The sequence below is a fragment of the Platalea leucorodia genome (genome assembly GCF_965183815.1).
Source record: "Platalea leucorodia genome assembly, chromosome: 12".
Taxonomy (NCBI): domain Eukaryota; kingdom Metazoa; phylum Chordata; class Aves; order Pelecaniformes; family Threskiornithidae; genus Platalea; species Platalea leucorodia.
Window position 1 is genome coordinate 8,732,871 of NC_138834.1, and position 20,013 is coordinate 8,752,883.

Sequence of the window (20,013 nt, forward strand, 5' to 3'; positions counted from 1 at the left end):
GTGACACTAAATACTGAAAATGTTAGCAGGTTTTAGTATCTGTAAGAAAGGACTTGCAGCTGACCCAGCTAGGGTTTCAGCTTCCTTAAAAATAGTGAGAATAATTGTTTAAGGAAGTATTTGTGGCTAGGAGTGGAACCCAGATGCCTACACGTAGGCATCGGCTCCATTTTAGGTACCTGTGTATCTTCTGTGGCCGCCAGCTGCGGATTTTGCCCAGGTGGATCGCATGGGACCACGTGGTTATCTCAGGCACCTTAGGGCTCTCTCACATGGATCAAGATGCCGGTGCTTAGGCAACTGAATGCTACCCTAAAAGTGTGATAAAACCAATTTTAATTGCATGAAATGCATGCATGTTCTGTAATATATTCTCAAAAGCATTTAAAAAAAGGCTTTTTCAGAGAACAAGTTTTGAGAACTTGTTCGGGATGTGTTGGGCATCTCCCTCTGCTCTCCATTGTCACCTCTCTTGCCATTTTCTGCTTATCCTTCACAGACACACAGATTAACAGTCTTCTGTCGTGCACCCTTTTACTTGTCTTTGAATTGGGCGGTGACGCATTTGGGCTGAAGAATGGCGTTGTTCCAGCCATTTGTTACCATAAAGGAACTCAGCAGTTTATTTGGAATGAAAGGCAGCCTGGCCCATCGCAATTAAAAAATGAAAGGCCTCAGTAGATAAAACTGGTCTACCAACACCTTCCTGATTTGCAAGTTTTATGTTTCCTCTTCAGAAAACGTGGGTTAAAGAAACCACAGTTCAATGCTTTACACAATCGAAGAAGTCTGTTTTGTTTCACTGGGTAAAATACTGTAGATAAAGTCAGTACAATGGGAGGAGTCATTGAACTGAAACTTCCAGAGGAAAGCAGTCATTGCAGGCCTTTATCAGAGCGGTCTCAGCAGAGCACCCTGACTGACTTCCAGGATGAAATTTATCCACAAAACATGAGTTCACCAAGACTCTGGGTTGCTTCTCCCAAAAACTTGCTAGAAAATGGCATTTTTCAAGCAGAGTTTTAGCTTGTAAGTTCATTGCACAAGCAACAACTTTCTTTTTAGAATACAGCAGCTAAATTACTTTTTTACTAAATAAGGTCCAATTTTCTGGTAAGTTAAGGGTGTGAGATTTGGCCTCTAAGCACGCCGGTTCTTTTGTCTCACGGATTTAATGTGCATGAGGCAGCCATGAGAATGGTACGTTGCAGACTTACACTGCAGCTATCAGGACTTTATTTCTTCACATCCTTCTTCTCGTCTGTCTGTCGCTCCCGTTTCTCTCAGCGTCTTGCTGTCTGCTCTCCTACTCTCCAGACTGCTCTCCTCTTACGAGCAGCCTTCTGGCACGTGGGGAGCAATGTCAGGCGAACGAGGACTCGGCCAGAAAGACACGCAGGGAGTACCGGACGCTTTGCTAACAAAGGTTGTTAGAATTAATCTGGGGAGGTGTGAAGAGGGAGACCGTTACCTGCCAGGCCCACAGACACGATCAGCAGCTGCCATCTCGAGGTGCTCTCAAAAGCTGCATGTGTCAGTCATTCTGCCTGCAAGCGCTGCCGGGTGCCTCCTCTCCTGCCACTGACGTGAAATACTTCTTTCTCTGAACGATCCCCAAAATGCATCAGTTAAAAAGACAAACTAACAGCACCAGGTGGAGGGCAAACAGAGCGGGGGCCTCAAATATCAAGTAGAGAGGGCGAGGGTGTCGAGGCAGTACGGAGGAGCCTCAGGGCTGGCGTGTGCTATGCGGCGACGAGAGCTGTCCTCTCTCCGTGGGGTTTGGATGGTTTCATAGGATCATTCGATCGTTTAGGTTGGAAAAGACCTTCAAGATCATTGAGTCCAGCCGTTAACCCAGCACTGCCAAGTCCACCACTAAACCATGTCCCTAAGCACCACATCTACCTGGCTTTTAAATACCTCCAGGGAAGGGGGCTCAACCACTGCCCTGGGCAGCCCGTGCCAGGGCCTGACTGCCCTTTCGGTGAAGAATTGTTTTGTAACATCCAACCTAAACCTGCCCTGGCGCAACCTGAGCTTGTGGGATTTAAGCGTCCCACCTCCAACCCCCAGCTGTGAGACACCCCCCCACACACACACCCCGCCAAAGCCGGCGTCCCCTCAGGAGGGCCGGCGCTGCCGGGGCATGTGCGGCGCGGTCCGTTGCACCCGCCTTCCCCCGGCCTAGCCCGGTGGACGGCCCGGCCCGCAGCAGGCCGCCGCCCTTAGCGACCAGCCGCCCGCCGCCGCCCGTTGCTAGGGGCGGTCCGCCCGCTAACCGGGCACCCCGCGCCACTTCCGGCGCCCCGCCGCCCCGTCCGCCGCGCCGCCTGCCCGCGGGGCCCTGGTTCCGGCGGTGGCGGGGAGGGGGGGGCGATGCTGCCCGGCGGCGCCGCGGAGGCGGACGGGGCGGTGCGGCGGGCGCTGCGGGCCGGCGCGGCGGCCAGGTCAGCGGGGACGGCCCGGGACGGGCGGGGGGCACGGGGACGGCCCGGTGCGGGCGGGGGCCGCGGCGGGACCAGCGGCCGAGGCAGGCCCTTCCCGGAGCCAGGCAGCGAGCAGCGGGGACGGTACCGGGAGGAGGCGGGAGCGGTGCGAGCCTGCCGGGCGTCCTGCCCCTACCCTCCGTGCGTCCGACCCGCCTCTCTGCAGCCGGCGGTACCGGCTCCCCGGTTGTTTTTCTTGTGTTGTTTTTATTTTTTCCCCGTTTCAGGTCTAAAGCGATGCAGAACTGGGGCGTTATCGGGGGGGTCGCCGCCGCGGTGGCGGCGGGGCTGTACGTGCTGTGGGGGCCGGTCGGCGGCAGGAGGCGGCGCAGGAAAGGTAGGGGGGGGCGGGCCGGGGGGCGGGGAGCGGCCCCGGGGGCTCCGGCCCCGGCCCCAGCGGCTCTGGGCTCGGCCGGGGCGCTCCGCCGGGCGCCGGGGACAACCAGCCTGCTGCTGGGGACAACCTGCTGCTGGGGGCCACCAGCCTGCTGCTGGGGACAACCTGCTGCTGGTGCCCAGCCTCGGCTCCCGCCGGCGGTGGGAAGCCAAAATTCTGGTCGCTGTCCGGTTTAGAAATGTAACGGGGGTCGCCATCAACAAATTCAAAAAATACGTGTTGAAGAAAGGACTTCTGTTACTCACAGAATGTATTGATTGTATCAATTGGCATTTTTTCTAAAATTGTGCCTCGGGCGTATTTTTACGTCGTGCTAAGTTCCTTACTGAACTGCGGCAGATAACGCGCTTTATTTTATTTTGCATTTTGGAATGCAAAATAAATAATTTTGGAACGCAAAATAAATATAGTAATAATAATATATATTAATCTAATATATAATAAATAGTATTTGCAAAATAAATGCGTTCTTATTGAACATTGGTGCAAGAGAAGTGAAAGGCTCTCGCTAAGCAGAGCTGTACAGAAATACTTATCGTTAATCCTTGGCAGCCCGGGCGTTTTCATAACAACGTACTAATGCGAGCGAAAGGGAAAGCTTCGCCCAACAGAGCTGAAGCGCCCAGCGGTGACCTCACGGGCTCCCGTGAGCTTGCACAATCAGGGGATCCCACGCGATGTGTCGGAACCGAGAATTTTACAGTTTGTATGGTAGCTTGCAGATAATCCTGAACCTTGGTGGTGTTGATAAAAATCTATTCCTATCGGGGAAAAAAGAGTATTTTTCAAAGAACTTTTAAGAAGATTTTTAGCGGTGTAAGTCTCGGAGACCGCCACGTATATAAACACTTTACAGTGTGCTGTTGTGCATACCAGGGTCTTCTAGTTTTCTCTGGGTGCAAGTACCAAATAAACGGAAATAATTTAATTTTCATGTAATTTTAACACCTAATCCAACACTTGCTACTGAAAAATAGTAAGGTTTTCCTAGACTTTATGGTGTAAACTCTTACACTTCTATTTGAAGGGCTCGTACCTGGCCTTCTTAACTTGGGAAACACCTGTTTCATGAACTCTCTGCTGCAAGGCTTATCTTCCTGTCCCTCGTTCATCAAGTGGCTGGAGGAGTTCACAGCACAGTACAAGACAGACCAGAGCCAGTCCCCTGAGCATCGATACTTGTCACTTACTTTGCTGCATCTCCTAAGAGGTACTTGAAAACATTTTCATGTTGTGATAAACGAAGAAGAAAATATTTCGCATGAATGTTAACCGTTTCTAGCTTCCTTTCCTACAGAAAGGATGATCCTGTGGTCTTGCGTTCTTCTCTTTAATTTCCCTCTACTTTGAGCTCATTGGCCAAGTTCAACCAAATTACAGAGAGGGGCAGAGATTCAAAAGGTATTAAGTGGACATTCGAGGACATGGTTTAGCGGTGGACTTGGCAGTGATAGGTTAACGGTTGGACTCGATGATCTTAAGAGTCTTTTCCAACCTTAACGATTCTATGATTCTCAGTGACTGCACCGAGCCTGAACAAGGCACGGCCCAGCTGCCCGTCTCCCCAAAGCTGTTTGTTTCTCGGCCAACAGCTGTAAGGTCTCAGGTTTTGTTTGACTTGCCTGGCAATCGAGAAGCAGCGGGCGGCCAGCCCGGCACCGTGCGCATTGCTCCTTTGCCAGCAGGTTGAACAAATCGAGGTAGAGGGCAAGAGCGGTGCCGAAATTGTCGTTATGGCGCCCATTGCTTTAATGCATTTGCTGTTCACGGGGCGTTAATGGCTACAGCAATATGAATATGGACTCGGTATAATTGAAGAAATAGGAAAAATATTATCACAATTAGATGGGCACTCAGAATTCTATATAAAAAGAATGCGTTATAAAATAATTGAAGCATTTTTACCCAAAATATGGACTATTAAATGAGATACTTTCTGTGATGTCGGATACGAATGTTAAAGCCTCTCAGCCCAACTTGGTAACCTGTTTCGGACTTGCCCCTGTGCTAAATTCATGCATCAGTTACATCGTAGTTAAGCGCTTAAAATGTTTAAGCAATTTCTTGGCTGTCCCTGGCTTTCCTCACAGGGCTTTGTTTTAAAGGAAATCCATCGGAAGCTCTCCTGTCTCGGGATGTTCATACTAAAATTGTGCCAGTTAAGCACGTACATTTAACTGATGTAAGGATGATGGGGCATTAACGCGGGGGTTCCTGTGACATGTAAAGTACCACTTTTTACCCAATCCACTAGTAAAAATTTGTCTTTTCGACAGCGTTTATATTTATTCTCTCCGTATCAGTTAGTTGAGAAACCTTTAAATTTGCCTATGTCTTAGATGAGGAGAATGTAGGCAGTCAGTGAGCCTGAGTCAGATGAGAATGGTAATTAATACATACTAGTTTGATTGCCATTGTCTACCTGTCTTAATCAAGAATAACTGCTGTAATCGATTATACGATGCTTAAGTAACATGAAGTCTAAAATAAACTGATTTGTGTTCTAACTGTTCTTTGTGGCTCCCTCTAACATTTTTAAACACAATGTCTCTAGCTTTATCCTGCCAAGAGGTGACAGAAGATGATGTCCTGGACGCAAGCTGCCTGCTAGAAGTTTTAAGGATGTACAGGTGGCAGATCTCATCGTTTGAAGAGCAGGTGATGACGGAATTCACGTTAGACTGCCCGATATGCACCTCAGTGCTTAGACATGGAATAACAGAGAACTGAAGCTATGGTACTAATAGCCCTGAGTGTCAAATCTGAATCTTTGCTGTAGCGAAAGGTTTGCTTTAAAAAGTGAAGGAAACCACCATGTGATTGATGAATGGTGGTTTTAGTTTGCTTAGATATTCGTCATGGAAACCCCGGCTGCTTCAAAACCTCATACTTAATTACCATCAGATTTGGTACAATGCAGCCAGTAATATTAAAATAGAACGGATACAGCCCTAAATTCGCTACAGATAATGGGTCTATGCTAACGCGCCATGCTGCTTCGAGGGATGGACTCTACTTCGCTAACATTTCCAAACTTAGTTACGTGTAACGTACAAGATTTCTAATTCTTGTTTTCAGTATTTTCAGCCCCTAAGTAAGTGCAGCTGGCTGATGAACTTGACCAATTATCTCACTCATAAAATGTGGTTCTGTCTTTTATATTTCAGAGCCAAAGCAAACAGCAGAGATTTCAATTATGCTTTTATTGAAATCAAGGAAAGCAGGCATTTGTGCATTCATTTTTCTTTTTTTTTCTCCAAGTATTTTAGTCTCTTTTGAGTTTATATGGCCCAGAATATTTTTAATAATGTGTGCTGTTACAAAGTTCAGCTTTACAGAAAAAGCTTTTTGGCAAAACAGCAACAGATGCACAAATGATTACTGTTAATACAGAAGGCGGGCTCTAAGCAGTAAGTTTTCCTTTAATTTCCCACTGCAATGATGTAGTCATATGTGTATCAGTACTCCTCGTGTATGTTTTGATGTCTTTTTGCTTCCTCTAAGTCTTATGCCTCTATTTAATAGGATGCTCATGAACTATTTCACGTCCTTACCTCTTCACTAGAAGATGAACGGGATCGTCAGCCGCGTGTGACACATTTGTTCGATGTGCATTCGCTGGAGGTGACTTCTTTACCAATGTTATTTCATTGTCGGGAGAAGTCTCTGTAGTCTGCCTAGGTTCCTAAGTGTGTCAAGTATAAAGTGTCTGTTTAGAAACTGAAGATATTTTCGTTATGTTTACAAAGCTGTTCTTCAGTGTTCTGATAGAAATGAATCAATAGGTCAGGCAATCTAAAGAATAGAAAATGTTTTTTGTAAGCAAATGTATTTGAATTTACAGCGATCCCACATACGTGAGGGCTTTTGCATTCCTAAATCCAATGAATATAGGGATTGACATACTAGCACAGAACAGTGGTCCATCTAAGCAGTTACTCTTATCCAGAAGAGATGACACATGAAAGAGGTTTGAAAACCACAAAATGGACATTTATGGAACAGTCCAATTGGAGGTGAAATTTATCTTATCCTCCAGTTTAGTGGTAAACTTCATGCAGATGGAAAGTTTCTATCTCTTTTTGTCTAAAATATATGCAAAAGGTTCATAAAATCCGTTACGCTTTTCTTTTAGTACTCTGAGGTAGAGAATTCTGCAAATTAATTATTTATTTTATTAGAAGTGTTCTTTTTGTCAATTATAAATTTGTTCCATACCAGGTTTTTTGGCCTTCCTCAAATGTAAAGAGACACTAAAACTCCCACAACTGTTCTATGTCAGAAAAGCATATTAGGGATGAAATAAGAACATATTTAATACTTAATGGTTTCTAAGGTAGGGTTAATGAAATCTTTTATCTTCCTCTGTAGCAGCCAGAAATAACCCAAAAGCAAATAAGCTGCAGAACAAGAGGTATGCTTTTTTCCATTCTGACATATGAATATTCATAGTGTAGTCGCTTTGTTTATTAAGGGGATAATATTAATTATCTTTGTCTGTATTGGACTGAAATATATCTCCAGTTGTAAAAAGCCCATTTATTATCTGTCAGTAGGACAGAACATGTTTTAGAGCAGTTACTTTTGTTACTGCAGGCCAAAAATGTGGAATTGTAGTGAGGAACACAGATGTATTGAAAATAAAAGGACAATTTCAGCTTTGCGTTTCAGGGTCTCTTCCCCCTGTGTCAAATCACTGGAAATCTCAGCATCCTTTTCACGGAAGGCTGACCAGCAACATGGTTTGCAAACACTGTGAACACCAGGTATAAGAATGTGTGTCTGGTAATATGTGTACGTGAAAAAGGATGTCCGACACTCAGAGCGCGTTCTGAAACCATCATCCCTTGCTTCTGACATAGTTGGTTTAAGCGCCAAAGGTTTGCAGGACTGACGGCTTAGCCTGTTACTTTTTCAGGTACTTATTATGGTGGTGGTGATGAACAAGAACGTACCACTAAATACACTGAAGAAAATGAAGCATGATCCACTTTGTGGGGATAAGAGCTGTCTTATCAGACAGAAAAATAGCTGTCTTACTATATTTAGTATTCAGTACCACAGCTATCATATACTGAAAATCCACTCACATGGGTAGTATTTTAGGACGAGCTATTCATTCAGCACGCAGTATTGAGATTGCACAGGCAAAGCCAAATTAAGTTGCAGTCCAGTTATCCAGAGTAAGGAGGTGAAGATAACCTGGATAAAGAAAACATACAGAAAGTAAATCTCATTTGTAGATCCAACTGTAAGAGTCTGTTTAGTACTTTTACTTTTCAAAACCTAGCAAACATTTAAGTGAGCAGGGGCAGCTCCAGCAGAAACACGCTAAGCAGCACTTCGTGTTCCTAGTGTTCCCTGGCACCGTGCTTGGGAAATCAGGTGGTTTTGACCCTATTCCACCACGTAATTGTGGACAGCAGAGGGCATATGTTCATCTTTTGTGAGGTTGGTTTTGGTTTTTTTTTTTTTTTTGGGCTGTCATAAATTTTAGCTCACTGGATATGTGAAATATTTTCTTGCAGAGTCCTGTGAGGTACGATACCTTTGACAGTCTCTCACTGAGTATTCCAGCAGCTGTGTGGGTATGTATCCCTCGCTGTCGCGTGATCCAGCCAGTCTGCCTTGTCGTCACAGCTTTATCTTCCCTAGTGCCTTTTTAAGGTGCTACGGCCTAAGTGTAAATGAATAGCTACAGTTTATTTTCTTGCCTTTTTATAAATGATCCTGTTGTGTAATACAGCACCTTAACACTAATGTGTTGGTGCAAATTACCAATTAGTACAACACGCATGACTTTTGGTGACACCAACACAGTTTTCTGTTTCTCCTGGTGGAGTATTTGGTCCTTTCTGCGTAATTTGAACAGACCAGATCGTATCCCGAGGGCTGTTCCTGGCAGTCTTGGAAGGTGACCTTCAGGTGCTCTGTCTCTGTGGTGATAGTACACAAGCTACCCATTAGATAGTACACAAGTTAAACAGGCTTTTGGATCAAGTGATTTCAACTGGGAATTGCTTCCGTTTCTTTTTGGCTCTCTGAAAAACTTCAAATGGCAAAACATTGTCGATTTTGGGGGCAAAACGCGCAGGACGTTTTTGAACTCTTAACAGTTTGTTACTTGATGTCTGCTAGCCATTTGTCTTTCCAGACAGGTAGCAACTACTTGCACTCGTGGAAACTCTGACTTGTAACTACAGAATACACTCCTGGACAGCTAGGACTGGGATTTGGACACATCTTCTGCTATTTGTGTTTTATTTTATACCACCATTGAAGATTATGCCCTTCACACCTGGCAGTATGTAGTACAGTCTAGAAGGAAGGATAGGAAGGAGTGCCTAAATTCAATTAAAGGCTATATTTCTCCTATGGAGAGGGTCAGAGTGCATAAAGTGACCCATGAAGTGCTGGAACTTTAGAGAAAAATAGCAACAGGGCCAGGAATCTGTAGTTTAAAACCCCACTAAAGGAGTCACACAGGGAGTCATAGCTGTTGTTCTTATCTACAGCCTGTAATGTTTTCCATGTTTAATCCAGGCTGAGGAAGAGTCCCCACAGTTAGTTACACTATCAGTGTCCTATACTCAAAGCCACTTAGTCAAGTTTTCTCAAGAAATAATTCTGCAATTCTGTAGTTTCCATGCAAGAAATTATGAAAAATCCTTTCACAAAATTAAGTGGTATGCACCCTAAAATTACTGCAAATAATTTTGGTTTTTCGTATTAAGGGTCGTCCTATGACGCTGGACCACTGCCTCCATCATTTCATCTCCTCTGAATCTGTAAAGGATGTTGTGTGTGACAACTGCACTAAAGTATGTCATTTTAATTTATATAACCTTCTAGCCCAGTTTGAAGCCTGCTGACAGAATTATGGCTTTAGTTTTCTACTCCTTTCTTCATGCCTTCAGGAAAGCCTCTAGCCTGCCTGGGATTTCTTATATTTAAAATTGAGTTCTTATCTTACAGAATATTTTGAAGCTTTATTTATTACTAATATTACAAAATTTACAAATATTTTATTCTGTAATTACCAGGTATTATTTAGATAATATTTGGGATTTTTTGTTGTTGTTGTTTTTCTGGTATTTTAAACAGTATTTTACAGTTGCCTGTAGTTTGATGACAGCACAAAGCCAAAGTGGCTTGTTTGAAACCCAACAGAAATGGCATATGACTACACATAAACCTGGAGATGGGCTTGTTCTGTAAATGCTCGTTTCTGCTTGATTTTGGTTTAGAATTCTGATCCATTAGCATAGGCCAACAATTTTTAAGAAAGTTCCTAGAAAACTGTAGGTGTAATTCATGTACTAAGCATAGTTCTAAATGGACAGTTGCTTTTGTCAGCAGGGTGCAGACCTGCACCCTTACATGTAATCTGATACAGCAGGTAATCAAATGGCTTTGTTTTTGTCTCTTTGATTTCAGATTCAGGCAGAAGGGACTCTGAAAGGACAGAGCATAGAAAACCAGAGAACAACGTTTGTTAAGCAGTTAAAGTTAGGAAAGGTGAGGCAAGCTAACCCTCCAAATCTATTTTTAAATCCTATTATACAGTAATTTATTTCTTTGATCTCTTTGCTTGATGTCCACTTCTTGGTATTAGACTACTTGAATGTTTTACTTCAAAAAGAAAACTCATTTGTCGAATATTTGTAGGCATTGAGGCCTCAGTTCAGCAAAAAATCAAACTCTATAGCTTAAAGAACATGAGTATTCTACTTTTATTCAGCAAAACACTTAAATGTGAATTTGGCTCAGTGGCAGTTCATATGTCTTGCATTAATTCTTGGTCTCCTTGGTAAGTGAAGCAATTCATATATAGTGTAGGATCTTTAGCAATTGTGCATTTCAAAGAAATTAAAATGTTCTAAATACAGCCGGTTTAAACAAGTGGATATGGTGCTAACCATCAGGTGTAGCTTATATGAGAAGCTTTAATTATTTTTTGCTCTGTAATCATATAATGCAGAGGACAACAGGGCGCTGGTCTGTGATTAAGAGCCTCAGGTGCCATTAATAATAATGTGTACTTATTGACAGAGGTTAACCCTGGCATGACTTTGAATGTCAAATATTTATAACTACTTGACTTTTTTTTCCCTTGGTACTCTCACTGTGCAAAGCCATTACTTATTGAGTATTAGCAAACGTCTTACAACAACTCGCTCCAACAAATTCCAATCCTCATTTCTACCTCACGGATCAACAAGCTAAGTGAGATTGACAGGTGGGCTTTTTAGGAACACGCATGTGTTTTTATTGATTTTTCTTCCATTTGGAGAGAAAGATTCACATTAGCTATCTATCCTACTGCCTAGTGGGGGAGCAGTAGTGGCATTCGCAGAAATCTCAAGAGAGTTGTGAGTTAGCGTCATGTCTTAGGGACGCTATTGCCAATAAGCTTACACGCAGACACAGTAGCACGTAAGGGAACAGTTTGGTGATCCATTTCCTTATCCGCTAGACTTACCAGTTTGGTTAGTATGCTTTTAACTTGAACAGCTGTTTCTCTTCATTTAAAATGTATTCTGACTCTCCTTTCCTATGGAATATTGCTCAAGCTCCCGCAGTGTTTGTGCATCCATCTGCAAAGACTGAGCTGGTCAAACCAAGGCACTCCTCTGAAACGTCACGAACACGTACAGTTCAATGAGTTCCTGGTCATGGACATCTACAAATATCGCATTCCTGTTCATAAATCAAGCCAGAATGAGCTGAATCAGAAAAACTCTGAAGAGGCAACGCCTGGAACAAAGGATAGGATAGCAGTAAAACCTTCAGGTACTTATTTTGAAAATAAAATCTATCCGGTATTTCTACGTTTCAGTGATAAAACATTCTAATCTGCAGAACAAACATAAGAGCAGCAGCTTTATTTGGATCTGTGCAAAGAGGACACGTAGAAATCCCTTTCCCAGCAAGCATTAGGATACCTTGTTCCAAGTTTACAGTTCAGTTTTGATAATTCAATTCAATCCTACTAAATACTAAAAAAACCATACAAACAAACCCCAGATATCACAGAACTTTTTATGTTTTATGTGCAAAGGATGAAGGAATGTTGAACTCGAGAAGTCCTAGGGATTATCTTGTTCGCAATCTCTTCTAAGGCTTCAGGAGAAGCATAGAAAGAATGCTGGGAACAGGGACTTCTTAAAAATCCATTGGAAAATCTAGCTGTCGTAGGTCTGTCATTTAGGCAGCTCAATATTCTATTTAGTTGGGATTTTGCACACGTGGTCATTTTCATATTTGTGTCACATTAAAACAATTACCACTGTCTTTGGATATTATACTCCTCTGCATCTCTTAAGGGATTGCGATATGTAATGAATTAAAATAAGTAAAATACCTTCATATTCTGTGATGAAATGTACCGCAGGAACAGAAGCACTGTTATTAGCAATACTAATAGTAGCATTTAAGATAAGTTATTGAACGTCTGCTTTCTCTTGCAGATGCAGAACAGCCATCTGGTACTAAACCACTCTTTATGAATGGTGCCTGCTCCTCTTCATTTTTAATGTCCTCGGGAACTTTTCCACTTGCTGCATTCCCTGAATGCAGGTAAGTTAGAGATTTGTACCCTATCTTGTAATTTCTGTCCCTTCAAATTATGTCTTCCTTTATTCTGTCCTTACTATGAGGCTGCATAGTCACAGAATTTAACGTCCATCCTAACTCCTGTGCAGAATTTTTTTGCTTTTCTCTTGGCTGATTTTTAGTGGTTCTCCTTGGCTCCATTTCTCTTCTAGAAAAGGGAGTAGAGCATATTACAAGCAAAACTCAAAATCTCCTTTCTCTGGTTCATGGTGCAGTAAATCATCCTTCTGAATAGCCATAATCTTATTCTTGCTGTTTTCCTCTACCTCTTCATTTTTTCCTCTTACTCTGATTTTAAAACTATCGTGCAAGAAATCCATAGATCTCTTACAGATTTTTTTCCAACGTTATATTTAACAAGCTTGATTTAAGTTGCAGCTGCCACGATTCTACTTAGTAAATCAGCCTTGATGCTTCTGCGGATAATCTGTTTTCTTGGCCTTTGAGAACATTCACCTATTTTCATGCTGGTGACCAATGTATACTTAGTTCTATACCACTTCTATCTGCCATTGCGTATTTTCCCCACGGGGAAGACAATTCCCACAATCACTGTGTGAAATAAGAAGCCTGGAAGCATTTTGTGCCAAATGTTTGTTATGAAGACTGTTGTAGAGCAAGTCCTTGAAAGCGTGTCAGTTGTTATCTGTGGGTTACCTGCTTTTCTATCCAGTAACAGCGCTTTAAGAACTAAATGCTGGCACATTGGTAGGTTTGATGGAAAACGCTGTTGCAAAATTCAATCAGTTATGCTGTACAAAATGTAGTAGCCCTCTGTAGTATAAACTTTTAAAATAAATGGTTCCGTTTTCTCAGTAATAGAATAAGGCAGCACTGCAGTGAAGACTTGGTGTACTGAAAAGTAATCATGAGGCAGTACGTCTCTTATGGAGCCAGCTATTTGCTCTAAAAAGAAATTGCAACCGAAGGCAAAGCCAGTGGGGCTGCTTCTGGTATGTGTGAGATCCACGAGGGCTGCTGACCCTTTTTCTCATTTGTCCTTCAGTTCCCCTGTGTACCTTTACCGTCTGATGGCAGTTGTAGTTCACCATGGAGACATGCATTCGGGACACTTTGTGACTTACCGCCGCTCTCCACCTTCTCCTAAGAACCCGCTCTCTGTCAGCAGCCAGTGGCTATGGATTTCGGATGACACCGTTCGCAAAGCCAGTTTGCAGGAAGTCCTTTCTTCTAGTGCTTACTTGCTTTTTTATGAGCGTGTTCACTCGAGGGTACAGCACCAAAGCTTGGAGTTGAGGGCTGAAGAGTGATTAAGAGAGCAGAAGGACACAGACTGACAAAATTCCTCTAATGAGATCTACGTTACACCTCCTGTCTGTTATGCAAATAACCCACCACAGGCCCTTTAACTTTCCCCTCCCTCTACGGCAATGGCTGGCTCCCGCTGGGAGTTGCGTTTTGTACCAAAACTACGCTACCCAAAGTCGGTCTGCTAACGTTGTGCAGTCCAAAGTATAGCTGTATTAGAGAAGCATTTATTCTGTTAGGTAGTAATTTTGTCAACATCACAGCTCTGAAACAGACATTTCAAACAGACTTCCCAAGGCTATATTCCGTATTCTGACACATACGTAAATTTTCAAAGGGAGATGCTTAATCCTATACATTTCACTGCGGACGTTTCTGAAGAGGGGAGCCCCAGAAGCGGCTGATGGGAAGCTACCGTTATCAAAGGCAATGATTTAAGAAACAAAGTGCCTTGAGCTTATTTGAATAGTAACATTACCATTGTCTGAGTCCACTGCATGTCCACTGCGTTCTGATAAATGTCTCAAGATGATGGGATGAACTACTAACAGAATCAGATTTCTCTTGATATCCCAGCTAATCAATAAAGTAAGGTATCTCTACATAGCATGTACGATCCAAAAAATGACTTCCCTGTTCACGTCATCTTCCTAATATTTTAGTTCTTTATACATCATAGAAGTACTTTGCTGATTCAAAGTGCAGTTTCCTTTTTCCAGGAGAAAAGATAACTTTTTTTATCTATTAAGAGCCAAGACCCTGATTTATTGCTCTGTACCTTTGGAATATAGCTGAAATGAAGAAACAGAAGCGTTTGCTAGCAATCAGTATTGCAATTTCCTTTGTCACTATGAAACTGTTGAATACCATTGCTTGTCGTATCAACTACAACTTTTAATGCTGTGATTTCAAGGCTACTGTAATTGGTGTTCTAGACTTGCCCTTCCTATTTTAATGCTGAAAACTGCCATTTCTCGTCAACCATTCAGATACGTGCTGTCTGGCGTGCAGTTGAGCTTTAGAGCGTGTACCGGTTGCGATTGTGAGCTGAGATGTACAGCAACCCAAGCATCCGTGTTAAGTTAAGAGTATACGCAACTGAATCAGGACTGGTGGGCACTTACTTGTCTTGTGAGGTAGTACAGCTGTCTGAAAAGACTGGTGTCACTGCATTAGATACCCAGATTGCCCTATAAATAGAAGTAAGGTATACTTTGCTGCTCTAGATTGTTTGACATGTAAAAAAAAAAAAAAAAATCCCAAACAAAGGGAGGGAGAAGCAGCAAAAATTCTTATTTGACTGCTTTTAAATTACCAGGAGTAAAGTATGTAGGCTATTTTTAGCACTTTTCTATCCTTGTAAGCTTGGAGGAAAAAAAGACTAATTCATCAGACAAGCTCTTTCAGTGTAAAACAGCAACTAAGTTTTCAAATGGTAACAACTGTCTTAATAGTTTTTTAGGGCAACTTTGTACCTCATATATTCATATTGCTGCCCAACGCTCATAGGCATTTGGAGTTCCTTAACGGAAGGCTCAAAACCAGCAAAAATAGAAATGGTAATGGACGTATATGAAAAACTATTTACATGACTCATCATTCCAGAGTATGGATCACAATTCCTGCTCCAAGTAATGCTCATAGTACATAAAATAGTCTTTATAAATCCACTGACAAACTAGTTCCTGAGAAGTCTCCCTGTCCGTGCTAGGCTAGCAGTAGCATGGTTTTAACCTTTCTATTTTAAGTTATGGAAAAATAACAAGAAAAACAAAAAACCTAGAAGGATGCAAAATGCCAAAAATGCCCTGGCCATTGAACTAAGACCTAACAGACTTGCGGAAGGTAAGCGAGGAAAGCCCCCCGTTCTGGGCAGCACGGGCGTGCAGTAGGAGCTCTGTAAAGCAGTGCTGGGTGTCACCTAAGGAAAAACATCATGCAAAGCGTCTACCTGCAGCAGGTCCACCATTTGTATCTCAGAACCTCAAAACATTTCCACTGCCAGCAGTGTATATTCTGCAATACCTATTCTCAACAGCGTCTCTTTAGGGTTTTTAACTCTGATTTTTTGTGAAGTTCATCTGAACAGGTCACTTTGTTTAGGAAGCAGTAATGCTGGAGGTGGGTCAGAACATACGCACACATTGGACTGAGTCTTAAACTCATCAGCTTGTAACACGGACATAAAGCCACGTGTTACTGCAAGCTTGCGTGTTCAATATACTTCTTTTCCCTTTGCATAAAGCTGCTTTCCAACAGGGGCCAGTTTGATGAGAATGAAAGCACAGTCGCTGTACAACACTGACAAACTGCTCCGTTTCACTCAGCTGCAGATTTACTCTGAAAGCTTCCTCAAGGGCTACAAAGATGAGGGTCGAGTAGTCAGCATTTGTTCTAGCTTTCATTGTTAGGAAGGAGTAGACGGTCTTGGCTTAGCCCTCAGTGTGAGGAAGGCAGCAAAGTGTCAGCACCTTGGTCCTGAGCTGTGCTGGATACTCCCAGCCTACTGTGAGCATCAAAGACCTCTGCAGATGTTTGCCACCCAACCTTCACCTTTTGAAGTCATTGGGCTCTGTGCAGGCACATGAGGCTCATCAAACGCTGTTACTTGTTACTCACAAGCTTCCGTGGTGGCGAAGGTGTTAATAAAATGTAGAAGGTTAAAAAACATCAGATAAGACCTCCAAGATGACACCTCTGTGTTTGAATTACTCTTTGTCTTATTCTGTGCGTTATTTAAAAATGTATGATATTATAGTCAAACCACTGCACTGCTGTTTGAAGTTGCGTTTTCACTTCAGGGTATTTTTGTAACTGTACAGTAGCAATAAAAGAACAAACTTATTAGAAAAGGTAGCTGTTCACGTGTGGTAATGTCTTGAAAGAATGACCAAGCTGGAAGTCTAACTGCATTCGGTGTATCCCACAGAAACAGCACTTCACATTCTCTGGATAAGATGCATTCATCCAGGAGCTCTTCATGCTGTATTTAGCATTTTCTGGTAATGGCAGAGGGTGGGAAGTACCAACTCCAAATTGTCTAAACAGACATTAATTCCGTGGCCCTAATGGACCTACCACTGAAGGACAGAGCCCATCGCTAATTCAGATGCATGTAGCCTGGTTACAGGGGCATCAGTTCACATTCTCAGCACTTACCACTGCTCGATTCCTCAAGACCTAGTTGGTGACTTTGGACACTTCCCTCGTTTCAGCAGGATTCACTGTCAGCATGGAAGGTGATGGCTTTCAGGTAGTCAGAATGGAATCCCTAGGGATAATTATTTAGAAAAACAGACACTCTCAGAAGTTATAGCCTTTTGTGCTGCGTTGTCCATATAAATGGTCCAACCCAGTCTTTCCCCAAAAGGTGATCTTATGCTCCCTGGTTTCTGTACAGACACAGGACCGAAGGAAGGTGAGGCCCTCTCCCTGTGCGGTAGCACCTCGTGCTTCCTCCTGCCCCACCACGCGACTGAGCAAAAGAACCCAGTCTCCCATGTCAGCAGAGGAGGTAGAGCAGCAGAGGAATATGAGCAGACAGAAGTCACAGTGACTGTAAAACATGCAGCCAGCCATGGTGCACTCATTACAGTCATATCTTAGCGCTCCTCTTTTTCATGTCAGTCTCATTTATATTTTATTTTTAAAAAAAACAAGCAAACCATGGCTTATGGACAGAGCATACAAGAAAGTGTGACCTGTTGCACAGTATCAGCTTCCAGGCTCACTCTAAATTATTACATCTTCTACTTTATAGTGTTTATAAACTATTTCACTGCTATCTGAAGGATATAAAGTATTTTGGAAGTATAAATATGAAGAGATAAAGTATTTTTAAACTATACTTTTATAAAGTAGATATAAAGTATTTTTTGGAAAACTGGCTAGATAAAGATCAGTTGAGAACAAAATTCCTCCTGAGCAAAACAAGGGTGTTACTCATTAGAAACGTGTACCAGCAGGACTACAGCAACGTTTCGCAGAGAAGTATTCTTGGCATGTACGATCAGTAGTTGCAGTCTTTATTAACAAGTTACCAAGTACGCCATCTCCTCTCCTAGTTTAATTTGCTCATCTGGTACCTTGGATCATCAAAGACAGTGTTTGAACAAGAAACTGATAATTATGTTGGGGAAGAAAGCTTCTGTTTTCAGAGACAAAAGACCTGGTGCTTGATTGCTGAATATTTCACTTCTTGGCTACAGTTATCACTTTCCGAAAGGTGAGGTTGATTCTTGGGGCAAGTACTTTCTTGCGGGTGGGCAGGCTGTGGTACCAATACACATTGGTGGGGTACTTCATCATCAGCAGGCTACCATGGGCTAGCTGCAGTTTGATGGGCTTAATGTGGCGCGTTGCGTTTTTCCCTCTGGAATCACAGTGCCTGAAAACAAAGTCCCTGCAAGCTCCGAAGGACACGGACGCAATCGGACTGCGTGGAACCAGTTCTCTCTCGTCATCTCGATGTTCGCCTATGTGGTCCTCACCATCTTTATATCTGTACACAGAATAGATTAGTTAGTTCTTCTACCAATCTAACTGAATGAATGTCAAATAACTCCTCAGTGATCTGTCAAGAGTGTTGCACAAGCAATTTTTCATTTTAACAAGCTGCTTGATGCAATTGGAAATCAAACATACCTGTTAATAAGAACAAAATTAAAAGTATGTCCTGTGTCCAAAGTGACGCGGTCTCTGATACGGTTGAGAACTGGGATCCACGGCTTAGGAGAGAAGGTAACGCCTGAGTAAGTGTACGTTAACTCAGGGTCTCCATAGGTTACCTGCTTCCTTGGAATATCATGCCACTTGCCAAACACGTGCAATTTTGTCATTTCACCTGTTTAAACAAGAGATAAAAAGGACCAAACCCAACTCTGTGTTACCTCTGCAGTTCACAGCTTCAACATTCTCCTTGATTTGGAGCTTCTGTGAATCTCCAGTGGGACAACAGAAGTGAGGATGCTTATGACAACCCAAAAGCTGTCATCTGCGTTCAATTGTTTCTGCCCCCAAAAAGTGCTTAACGCTCAAGTTTGACACTGCCTTACTTTCCCCCTGGAATGGGATGAACGGGACTAGCACCCCCATCATATTCTGCTGTTGAATTAATGTGACCAGAGATATCTCATATACTATGTCTACCAGCAAACTCCTGTCACCCTTCCAGGACTACCCTGGTTCTTTGCAAACATTAAACTGTGAGTAAAACTGCATGGCACGCACTTCAAGCTAACAAAACTGACCCTGCAGGATCAGACCTCTGCTTGCACTTCCAAGGGCCTGACTTGGCAAACACCAGGCGCCGGCAGAAACCTCTCCGCCAGCCGGCGGCTCTGCCCCGGCCGTGGGAATCACGCCGGGACTCGCCTTGGGCGGGCCGGGCGGGAAACACCTCACCGGGCGGGGGCACGGTGCTGGAAGCGGGTTCCCCGTTACCTTCGAAGTACTCCACCTCCTCTTCCAGCTGCTGGAAAATCTCGTCAGCCTCGGCCTTGCCGAAGAGGAGCCGGTAGTCGCAGCTCAGGCCCTCCGCGCGGATCTCCTGCCAGCGGGGCCGCCCCGGGGCCGGCTCCTCCGGCCGCGGCCTCTTCCCGCCGCCGCCCCCCGCCTCCCCGGGGGGGCGTTTAACCAGGTATCTGTCCATCGGCACCCGCTCGGAGGCACCGACAGCGGCGGGGAGACCGGGCGGTAACGGGAGCGACCCGCTGCAGGACGGCGGCGACGGCGGGGGAGCCCCAGCGGCCGCGCAGGGCGGCGCAGAGTGAGGCGGGCGCGCATGCGCCTGGGCCGTGCCCCCCCCCCCGCAGGCACCGCCCCCCCCGCGCACGCGCGCGCTCTTGGCGCCAAATCCCCGTCCCGCCCACCCGCCCGCCGGCTCGCGCCGTACCGCTGCCGCCCCTCACCGCTGCCCCTCGCCCGCTCCGCCGCCGTCACCGCCGCCGCCATGATCGGGCAGAAGACGCTGCACTCCTTCTTCAGCGCCGCGCCGGCGAAGAAGCGCGGCCGCTCCCCGGAGCCGGGCGGTGATGCTGAGGTAGCGGGCGGGGGGCTGGCGGCGGCCCTGGAGGGGGGAGAGGGGCTGGCGGGCGGCGGGGCTGGCGGCCGTGAGGGGGGGTCTCGCGGGGCTGGTGGCCGTTGGGGCGCGCGGCGCTGGCGGCCGTTGGCGGGGCGCGGAGACCAAGCGCCGCGCGGCCACTTCTAAAAACCCCGCGCTCCCGGCACGCTTGACTGACCTGC

At 44.5% G+C, this 20,013-nt stretch overlaps 2 protein-coding genes across 5 annotated transcripts; one reads left to right on the plus strand and one right to left on the minus strand.

Annotated features, from left to right (window-relative positions):
* Positions 1-2,379: 2,379 nt before the first annotated feature.
* On the plus strand, positions 2,380-16,589 carry USP30 (ubiquitin specific peptidase 30; the record flags this gene model as incomplete). Of its 3 annotated transcripts, XM_082325439.1 has the most annotated exons (13): positions 2,380-2,450; positions 2,717-2,826; positions 3,914-4,096; positions 5,441-5,544; positions 6,412-6,510; positions 7,258-7,300; positions 7,558-7,652; positions 8,415-8,474; positions 9,621-9,707; positions 10,324-10,404; positions 11,460-11,679; positions 12,357-12,465; positions 13,508-16,589. In XM_082325439.1, 13 exons carry the CDS (start codon positions 2,380-2,382, stop codon positions 13,770-13,772), a joined length of 1,527 nt encoding a protein of 508 aa, XP_082181565.1. In that variant the 3' UTR covers positions 13,773-16,589. The 3 variants fall into 3 exon arrangements, with proteins under 3 accessions (XP_082181565.1, XP_082181566.1, XP_082181567.1); XM_082325440.1 differs by lacking the exon at positions 2,380-2,450 and having other exon boundaries at positions 2,641-2,826; positions 7,261-7,300; XM_082325441.1 differs by lacking the exons at positions 2,380-2,450; positions 10,324-10,404 and having other exon boundaries at positions 2,641-2,826.
* Positions 16,590-16,951: 362 nt separating this feature from the next.
* Positions 16,952-19,514, minus strand: ALKBH2 (alkB homolog 2, alpha-ketoglutarate dependent dioxygenase). Of its 2 annotated transcripts, XR_014229629.1 has the most exons (4): positions 19,213-19,514; positions 18,415-18,613; positions 17,730-18,271; positions 16,952-17,041 (listed from the first exon to the last, which is right to left on the minus strand). XR_014229629.1 is itself a non-coding variant. In XM_082325461.1 (3 exons), exons 1-3 carry the CDS (start codon positions 19,418-19,420, stop codon positions 17,962-17,964), a joined length of 717 nt encoding a protein of 238 aa, XP_082181587.1. In that variant the 5' UTR covers positions 19,421-19,514; the 3' UTR covers positions 17,499-17,961. The 2 variants fall into 2 exon arrangements, 1 of the variants encoding a protein (XP_082181587.1); XM_082325461.1 differs by lacking the exon at positions 16,952-17,041 and having other exon boundaries at positions 17,499-18,271.
* Positions 19,515-20,013: the final 499 nt, after the last annotated feature.

Excerpts from the sequence above, each read along its gene's own strand:
- ALKBH2 (XM_082325461.1), bottom strand. The coding sequence starts at position 19,420 with ATGGACAGATACCTGGTTAAACGCCCCCCCGGGGAGGCGGGGGGCGGC. Across the intron at positions 18,614-19,212 it reads GGAGGTGGAGTACTTCGAAG|GTGAAATGACAAAATTGCAC; the intron begins GTAACGGGGAAC and ends TTGTTTAAACAG. Across the intron at positions 18,272-18,414 it reads AATTTTGTTCTTATTAACAG|ATATAAAGATGGTGAGGACC; the intron begins GTATGTTTGATT and ends TTCTGTGTACAG.